Raw genomic sequence first — 10,158 nt, forward strand, 5'->3', positions numbered from 1 at the left:
ATTCTTCTCACCTCACCTTTACCCCCGACATTTGCTTTACGCAAAACATTCTTTGTAGCTGTTCCAAAGTCATATTAAAATGCGGGAACAAATCACTCCCTTTCAGTTCTGTGGTTGATTCCATTTATGATTATAACACAACTGTTACGATGCAGGAGGGAGACCATGTGTGGAGCATACCACTTAATTCCAAACCTATGCCTTTTCCCCATACCCTTGGGCATTTTTCTATTTAAATAATCATCTAATACGCTCTTCAATGCTTCAATTAAACTGCCTTCACCACATTTCCCAAGCCACCAGTGTGAAAAAGTTTATTTTTCCTCACATCACACTTACTACTTTTGCAAATCACCTTAAATCTGTGCCCTCCTATTCTTGGTCTGTTGACAAGCAGGAACAGTTTCTCCCTACCTACTCTATCCAAGTCCCCTCATGCTCTCATCCTTCTTCTGTCCAAGGAGAATAATCCCAACCTCTCCAGTCTATCCTCATAACTGAAGTTTCTCATTCCTGGAACCATCTAGTAAACCTCAGTGTACCGTATCTAATGCATTCACGTCCTTCCTATGGTACAGCACCCAAAAAAACTCCAGCTGAGGTCTGACAAGTGTCTTGTACAAGTTCACTATAGCATACTTGCTGTTGTACTCTATGGCACCAATCAATAAAGTCCAGGATACTGTGCATTTCATTAACTGTTCTCACTCTCTGTCCTGCCACCTTCAATGATTTGTGCACATATACATGCAGTCCCTCTGCTCCTGCACTCCCTTTAGGATTGTACCACTTATTTTGTATTCTTTGTCCATGTTCTTCTAACCAAAATGTATCAGAATCAGAATATCCTTTATTGTCACATGGATCACCTCACACTTCCCTGCATTGAACTTCATCTGCCACCTATCTGCCCACACCACCAACTTTTCGACATCCTTATAAATTCTACATTGCCCTTCCCATACTTTACAATGCTGCCAAGTTTTGTATCATCTGCAAAGTATGCAATTGTCCCTGCATGCCAAGATCTAAATCATTAATACAACTCAGGAAATGCAAAGGTCCCAATACTGACTCATATACAGCACAGCAATAGACTCTTCAATCCAACTCCATGCCAACCAGACATCCTAAACTGATCTGGTCCAGTTTTTTTTAGATGTTATTGTCACGTCCACTCAAGTACAGCAGTGCAATGAAAAGTGTATAATGCTGCCGCACATTGCACCATCTTAAGGTCAAAGGTACTTAAGTACAAAAAACTTGGGTACAAAGTAGTAAAAGATACAAAGGTTTAAAAAAATGGTAAGCATTACTTTCACAGAACAAGTAGAAAAATAAAGAAACAAGGTAATATTTAACATCAAAGTCCTTCCTAACATAAAATAGAAAAAACAAAGGAACAAAGGCAAAAGTTCAACAGTCTTTGATGAGTGCCTCCGTTTAACTCGCTCTCCAGGAGATCTCAGCAGGCTGTTCTCAGTGATGCCACTGCAGTATCGGGTGCCCGCTCTTCCTGCATTAGGCTATTTTCCATCACTGCTGCTGAAGCTGCCACCTCCCCAATTTCCTCCTGCTGCCACCAGAACATGCCCGGGTAGGACCCACCTGCACGCCGAGCCAAGATACTGCCAAGCGCAGACACAGCCACGCCAAGCCGAGAGACTGTACTGAGAGACCATCACACCAAGCCGAGAGGCTGTACTGAGAGACCATCACACCAAGCCGAGAGGCTATACTGAGAGACCATCACGCCAAGCCGAGAGGCCAGGCTGAGAGACCATCACGCCAAGCAGAGAGGCTGTACCGAGAGACCATCACGCCAAGCCGAAAGGCCAGGCTGAGGGACCATCACGCCAAGCAGAGAGACTGTACTGAGAGACCATCACAGGCTGGGCTGGGCAGGGCAGAGAGAATGCCTCACTGGGTCTGTGCTGAGGCTGGGATTGAAGAAAAGAAACATTAGTCTACCATACAGAATCTTGTCGAATGCCTTGCTGAAGTCTATATAGACAACGTCTACTGCTCTGTCTTCATCAATCTTCTCTGTCATTTCTTCAAAAATCTCAATCAAGTTAGTGATATGCAAGTTCCCACTCAGAAAGCTATGTTGACTACCCCCAATTAGTCCTTGCCTTTCCAAATACACATAAATCCTGTCTCTCAGAGTCTCTTCCAACAACTTACCCACCATTGGAGTCAGGCTCACCGGTCTATAGTTCCCTGGCTTTTCCTGACCACCTTTCTTAAATAGTGGCAGTGAAGACCATTGCTAGGACTCTAAGCAGGGTCTGAGATTGGCTGGTGGATAAACTGGACCTTGGGGTTGGTTTTACTGGTAATGGTCACTTAAGTGTATGGTGCCAATTTTGCCATCTGATTAAGGATGGTGACTCACCACTGCATGCGCAAACTGAGGCTGATGAATTGACAGCCTCAGTACTGCCTCCCACTGAAGGTGATTGCCCAAGCAGCTGGGAGAAGGAGTGGGCACCTCCATGTTGAGGCATCCTCAATGCGTAAGTGGGAATCTTTTTTTTGATGTCTGGGGAGCAAGCAGTAATTGGGAGTGAGGGACCATGTACCCTCCAATGGCAATTTTGGGGTCAATGGGTCCAAGGGGTGAGCAGGCATGGTTACTATTGCTGTGAAGAAGCCCTTCCATGGGTTTTGGATTCCCCATTTCCAGGAACAAAAAGCCCAGTGCCACCCTGTCCTTCATTGGAAAGCCTTTGGATGGCTGACTCAATAGAGAAACTGAGCTGAGGCCTGTATGGATGCCAGTGAAATGCCTCTGGCCCATGAGCAACCACACAGTGACTGTTCCCATTTTCTGGGAATATTGGCAAGATGTTGAACTTCACTTCCAATGTTTTCCAATGCTATTTCACCAGCCTTCCCTCCTCCAGTGATTTTCAGACTGCTGGAAGTTTTCTTTAGTTGGTAGTTCAGTATGACCCCCTGTTTTTCTTTTAAATGTTCAGTGATTCTGGTTGTGATTTATGGTTCCTGGTCAGAAATCAAATTGCTTTCGAGAGTTTTCTTCCAACTCCTTCCAACTACTCAGTTCCCTCCGACTCGATTCACAAACTTTGATTGGGTGATTCGAGAGTGTTCAAGGTGCACTTAGGCAGTTTCTCCTCAATGTTCTGTGAATATACCTGCTTTCTCTAACTGGTTCTGATATCTCTGGTACTGAGGCATAAATCCCTGTTTTTGCTGGAGCTAGTTTATTCTGTGTATCGTGGTCTCACTACCAGTCATTAATTGATAGAACCGTTTTCCCAGCTAAAAATAATATTGCTGTAAAAGGGGAGCCTGAATGCAAAGAAAAGTGATCACAAACTTTGTCTCAAGGGACATTCTTGACTGCATCTTTTTTCCTTAAATGTGCAGGTGCCTTCCCTTCCCAGCTGACTTCAATCTTCCCTCCCCACCCCCCACCTTTTGCAGGGTTAAGCAGTCCTTCAATCTACCTGCAGCCAAAACAAACCTCCCAGTAAGTTTCCATCCTCCTGCACCTCTCTCTCTCTCTCTGTGAGAAAGAAAGCATTTTTCTCCTGCTGCCATGGTCTCTCGGGGACTAGCGAGGCAGCTATAGCTTTTCCTGCTGAACATTTTGAGTAACAATATTGTTGCATTCCAGCTTTCGCTGTTAAAATGATTTGTCAAATTCTGCCGTATGAGAAATCCAGTTCTTCAATTCCTGTAGAAATTGCATTAAAACATCCCAAATCTTTCAATGTGCATAGGCACACAATGTTTTTCTTATTTACATAGATGTTGTTTATGCAAGCATGGATGCTGTTATAATCGGACAAACCTTCTTCACAATGACATTGTTGAAATTAGCATGGCTGTTACGCACTTTAGTACAAATGTGTACACAGTGCTGATGTTTTTACAGTAACACTATTATTATGCACACACTAGCATTGACACTGAGCATACTAAGCTTCCGAACAGTATAATATTTTGCTAGATATGAATGTATTGTTACGTTCCCATCTTTGGTGATGAGGTGTGAAGTTATCTTTATCTCGAAAGCATTTGCCTCTGTAATGATGAGGAAAATATTTGCTTTATCCTCGTGTTTTTTATTGGCTTTTAAGTTAAAACAATAACTTTAGTCCCTAATTATGCCAGCCCTCTTTGTTAGGCCCAAATTCCCTCATTTTCCCCAAATTCATCTTCAGTAATTTTTCAGTTACTGAAACACGGTGGCTCCGTGGTTAGCACTGCTGCCTCACAGCACCAGGGAACTGGGTTCGATTCCACCCTCGGGCAACTGTCTGTGTGGAGTTTGCACATTCTCCCCGTGTCTGCGTGGGTTTCCTCCCACAGTCCAAAGATGTGCAGGTTAGGTGGATTGGCCATGGGAAATTGCCCATAGTGTTCAGGGATGTGTAGACTAGGTGGGTTATAGGGGGGGTGGGATGCTCTGAGGATCGGTGTGGACTTGTTGGGCCAAAGGGCCTGTTTCCACACTGTAGGGATCCTATGATTCTATGCTGACCTACGATGTACATGTGCATATGGAGTAATCTTTCAAATCACTCAAACTTCAACATATTCAACTTTAGGCATTCCAACTTTTTAATGAAACGTTAATTTAGTAACCAATCAACTCAGATAACCTGCCTAACAGAAACAGGAAGTGCTGGAGAAACTCAGCAAGTTTGGCAGCATCTGTGGAGAGAAAGCAGATTTAATGTTTCAGGACCAGTAACCTTTCTTCAGAACTCCACAAATGAAACCAGACCTGCAGAGTTTCTTCAGCAATTTCTGTTTTTGTTTCAGATTTCTGGCATCAACAGTTCTTGTTACCACATGCCTAACTACTTGCTTTATTAACAGAAGACCCTCTGTTTAAAGAAGAACTTTTGAATACATACAAGCAATGTTTGGCTACTTCCAAATTCCATAGAGTCACTCCACTAAAATTTGTCAACATGCGTCATAAAGATGCCTGTCAATTTCTCTTTGTGTTAAACATTGCTGGGTTTGCTTTAAGATAAATGCAATCTATGTTCAGCAATTCAGTCCAAAGTGAGCAATACCATGCCTTGATGCATCATGCCACCCATAAACCCACTTGTTTAATCTCCACATCTTCCCTCTGTATGACCCACTGCTTTCAGTGGTTTTCAAAACATTTCCATGTGAAATTTTTCACCCTGCAAAAATGTAGCTTTTGATTTGTTGACCTACATTCCCAGGATTATGTTTCTAAAAGAGCTAAGAAGATCACTTTTCCTGCAGTGGGGGAAATCATCAAATCATCAAATCATCCAGGGCAGAAAGAGGCCATTCAGCCCATCAAGACTGCACTGACCCTCCGAAGAGGATCCCTTTCAGTCCCTTCATCTCTCGTAACCTGGTTCTCATAGCTGTCCAATTTATGCATATGTGAATTGAATGGCACCTCATCACTTTCTGTGACTTGTTTGGATTCTGTAAGTTTGTAATCAGTGCCTATTGACTTTGAAAATGCACCCTAAAGTTTGTCTGCCATACTGTAAAATTCCTGATTCACCATGACTATCTGTATTCTTACCTGGACCTTTCCATTCTTTCTACCCTTCTCATATGCCATGTTCCCTGGGTTAAAATGTATATTTGACGACCATATATAATGCCCTAAGAGAATTTTCTTTGAAACCTCACCCCCTTAATGCCCTTCTCCCCGCATGCAGGGCATTCAAGTGCTCAGAAAAAGTGGAATTGATTATAGTCCTTTCCCCAACTGGATACTAATCACCCATTACTGAAGGAATTTTTGGATTTCTCCCAAAAAATAATTGGCGTGCTAGATTTTAGGAAATATCCCATTTATCACCTTATGATTTCTTTCATACACACTATAACTAAGGGGATGGTAATTACCACAGAGTTCATATTTTTACACATATCCATAAATTCATTCTTTTCAAACTCCCCACCCCGACCCTTGGTGTCAGTGAGGAAATTAGGCAGTGCTCACTGCCAGGTCCCTGTCCAAAATAAAATGGAGAAACTCAGATCATCTCCCTGTGGAGAGAGAAACAGGATTTACATTTCAAGTCCAGTGACTGCTTCAGAACTGAAGGGTACTGAAATATAATGGTTTTATGCTGTTGACAAAAGGGTGGGGAGTTGTGAGTGGAACTGATTGTGTTGTGGCCAGAGCAAAGGACAAAAGGGAGTGTTAATGGTTGTAAAGGAGCAATTGAAGTGTGGTATAGACGCTAACAGTAGATGTGAAACGTTAGAAGATAGGTGAACTCTGCTGGAAATAAACCCATGCAAACAAGACAGTCATAGAGTCATACAGCACAGAAATAGGCCCTTCACTGCAACCAGTCCATGCCAACCAGGTTCCCAAACTAAACCAGTCCCACTTGCCTGCATTTAGCCCATATCCCTCCAAACCTTGACAACAAGGTGCAGAGCTGGATGAACACAGCAGGCCAAGCAGCATCATAGGAGCAGGAAGGCTGACATTTCGGGCCTAGACCTGCTGTGTTCATCCAGCTCTGCACCTTGTTGTCTCGGATTCTCCAGCATCTGCAGTTCCTACTATCTCCCTTCAAACCTTTCCTATTTATGTATTTATTCAAATGTCTTAAACGTTGTAACTGTACCTGTATCCACCACTCCTTCTGGCAGTTCATTCCACACATGGGTGTAAAAAAATTGCCTCTTGTGTCCTTTCTAAATCTTTCTCCTCTCACCTTAAAAATATGCCTCCTCGTTTTGAAATCCACCACCTTAGGGAAAAGGCCTTTGCTATTCACCTCATCTATGCCCCTCATGATTTTGTAAAGCTCCATAAGGTCACCCCTCAACATCCAAGGCTTTAGTGAAAAAGTCCCAGCCGACTTTTTTTAACACAAACCCTCTATTTTCAGTTACATTCTGGTAAATCATTTCTTAACCAGCTCCAGTTTAATAATATCCTTCCTATAACCAGAACTGCACACAGTACTCCAGAAGAGGCCTCACTAATTAATGTCCCTGGATGGGAGATTGGGGAAGGGGGGTGTAACCAAAAAGGAGGATAGTGTTTATGATCTGAATTTGTTTGACACAGTGTTGAGGCCTGAAGGTTGTGACTTGTCTAAATGGAAAACGAGGTGCAGTTCCTTGAGCTTAAGTTGTGCTTTTTTGGAACACTGCAGCAGGGCTAGGATGGAGATGCAAGTCTGAGACCGTGATAGTTTATTGAAATGGAAAATAACTGGAAGGTTGGGGTCATTGTTATAGATGGAGCAGTGTTACCCAGTCTGTGTTTGGTACCTTCAATATAGAGGACATGGCATTGTGAGTAGCAAATACTATACCAGATTGAAGTCTCATTCAGTCTGCATTCATTCAGTGGACTGTCCTTATCTATTTCTCCAATACTTTGTCCCCTATTTCTCTTTTCTCCTTACTATATAATATTATTGTTGACTGACTAAATCTAGTAGCCATGTCTATAAAGTGCAAGATGAAAATGTTTTTGGTACCTTCAATGCAGATAATAAAGTTGAAACATCCAGAGAAGTTCACCTCACCTTGTAATCTGTTAAAGAAAATGGTATAACATGCCCTCCCAAGTCTGTTATAAAGGAGTGGTTAAATAAAATAAAATCCTTTCACTCACTCTATTATCAACAAATAACAATTTATTTATCTAAATCTATCAGTGAACAAATTAACAGATCTATTAACAAACTAAACAATTCCCCCTTAACTACTAACTGTTCCCGAATAAACAAAATTCTAATGATATGCTGTTCTAATAAATACAAGTCCCACTTATATAAACCAAAGTAATAAGAAAAATAAATTAAAACTTAGTCTCTCAAAATTACAAGTAGGATATGTCTTCCAGAATGCTCCACGCACTCTCCGCTGATCCTCAGCCAGGAATGCCTTTCTCTGTTGAATTCTTGTGTCAGGAATATTAGCTAAGAGTGCTGCAGTATCTTTAGAACAAAGAACAAAAGAACAAAGAAAATTACAGCACAGGAACAGGCCCTTCGGCCCTCCAAACCTGCGCCGATCCAGATCCTCTATCTAAACCTGTCGCCTATTTTCCAAGGATCTGTATCCCTCTGCTCCCTGCCCATTCATGTATCTGTCTAGATACATATTAAATATTGCTATTGTGCCCGCCTCTACCACCTCCGCTGGCAGCGCGTTCCAGGCACCCACCACCCTCTGCGTAAAGAACTTTCCATGCATATCTCCCTTAAACTTTTCCCGTCTCACCTTGAAATCGTGATCCCTAGTAATTGAGTCCCCCACTCTGGGAAAAAGCTTCTTGCTATCCACCCTGTCTATACCTCTCATAATTTTGTAGACCTCAATCAGGTCCCCGTCAACCTCCGTCTTTCTAATGTAAATAATCCTAATCTACTCAACCTCTCTTCATAGCTAGCGCTCTCCATACCAGGCAACATCCTGGTGAACCTCCTCTGCACCCTCTCCAAAGCATCCACATCCTTTTGGTAATGTGGCGACCAGAACTGTACGCAGTATTCCAAATATAGTCGAACCAAAGTCCTATACAACTGTAACATGACCTGCCAACTCTTGTACTCAATAGCCCCTCCGATGAATGAAAGCATGCCGTATGCCTTTAGTTTAGATGATGGTTTTCTGGGAGCTTAGAGAATACTGTGAAAACCAGTGATTCTTTCTTTTATAGCTGAGAGCTGTTCTCTTGGTGGATGACAATTGATTCTCACACCAATTTTTGAATGCCCTCTTTTATACCCTTATTGGCCTATCAATTTCTTTCAATAGGATTGGTCCTAGGTTGTCAAAACCATCAGGTTTAAATTTAATTGTTTTTTAGTCTGTAGGGCCTGGTTTAAATTAATTGGCTAAATTCAAAAACCTGTTGTCTTGGTAAAAATTCTGCTTTAGCTGCTGACAGTATAGCCATTTGACGCAATGTTTCACTTTCAAGAACTCTCTGTGCATCTGCTGCTGCCTGCAGACACTGCTTTTAATCCTAAAAAAACACATCATCTTTTAAAGGGACCATGCACCCTTCCCCTCCCTATCATTTTACAAACATCAAATACTCTATGCAACTTCACAATAATATCTCATACCTCAACCCCGTTGCTATAACTGTATCAAATTAGTTTGTTGATAGGAAACTCACTGTGGGCCACAGTGGTATCTCCCTACACTAAAACAAAGAACTATGGATGCTGTAAATCTAAAACAAAAGCAGAAATTGCTGGACAAACTGATAACAGCTAGGAAAAGGAAGTGCAGTGGTAGTGTCCCTACCTCTGGGCCAGAAGGCCACAATTCAAGTCCCACCTGCTCCAGAAATGTGTCTGAACAGATTGAATACATTTTAAAACATCACTTGTTAAGTGATGTTTATGAAAAGTCATTGACCTGAAATATTGCATTGAGTTCAGTGCTCACTGCTGGGCCCGAAAGCAGAAGGCGGACCTTTTTTACACAACCACTGGAAGCTGGAGTCACAATCTATCAGCAACAGACAATTTATTGAGCAGAAGCCACTTGCTGGAAGAAGGACCCCCATTAGCAGGGTAAGTGGGATCTGTCGGGGCTTTGGGGCCAACCAGGTACCCCAAGGAAGGGGGACAGTTGGGGGTAAGGGCAGGCAATGCTGTTGATGTGGGGAGGAGGTGGTCATTGCTGCCAGGAGCCCCTCCATGGCCCCACGGTGGCATTTCTGTTGCTGGGGACCTTTGCAGGAGGCTGAGATGGAACATCCACTCGGCACTTCTGGCTGAAGATTGCTGCAAAAATTTCAACCTTATCTTACACCGATGTGCTGAGCTCTTCCACCATTGAGGATGGGGATATTTGTGGAGCCTCCTCCAGTGAGTTGTTTAATTGTCCATCACCATTTACAAGTGGATGTGGCAGGACTGTAGAGCTTAGATCTGATCTGTTGGTGTGGGATCGCACAGCTCTGTCTATCATTTGCTGCTTTCATTGTTTGGCATGCAAGTAGTCCTGTTTGGTGGCTTCGCCAGGTTGATACCTCATCTTCAGGTGGCTTCACCCATCTACTTGCCCTGGAGAAGGTGGTGATAAACTGCCTTCTTGAATTGCTATCTGTCTATCTGTTCAAGGATTATTGACTTTTAGAAAGTAGAAAAGGTGGTGGTTGGTAGAATAGGGATGGTGGGGAGG

The 10,158-nt window shown here is 42.8% G+C and overlaps 1 protein-coding gene across 1 annotated transcript in view; it reads right to left on the reverse strand.

Moving 5' to 3' along the window:
* Positions 1 to 1,314: 1,314 nt before the first annotated feature.
* LOC109925187 (glutathione S-transferase theta-3-like) overlaps positions 1,315 to 10,158 on the reverse strand; it is a 47,982-nt gene continuing 39,138 nt past the window's right edge. Inside the window, exon 5 of the mRNA XM_048611657.1 lies at positions 1,315 to 1,940. Coding sequence (XP_048467614.1) covers positions 1,818 to 1,940 — 123 coding nt within the window. The 3' untranslated portion in view covers positions 1,315 to 1,817. The remainder of the gene's footprint in view (positions 1,941 to 10,158) is intronic.

The sequence above is a fragment of the Rhincodon typus genome, chromosome 24 (assembly GCF_021869965.1).
Source record: "Rhincodon typus isolate 14 chromosome 24, sRhiTyp1.1, whole genome shotgun sequence".
Classification (NCBI taxonomy): Eukaryota; Metazoa; Chordata; class Chondrichthyes; order Orectolobiformes; family Rhincodontidae; genus Rhincodon; species Rhincodon typus.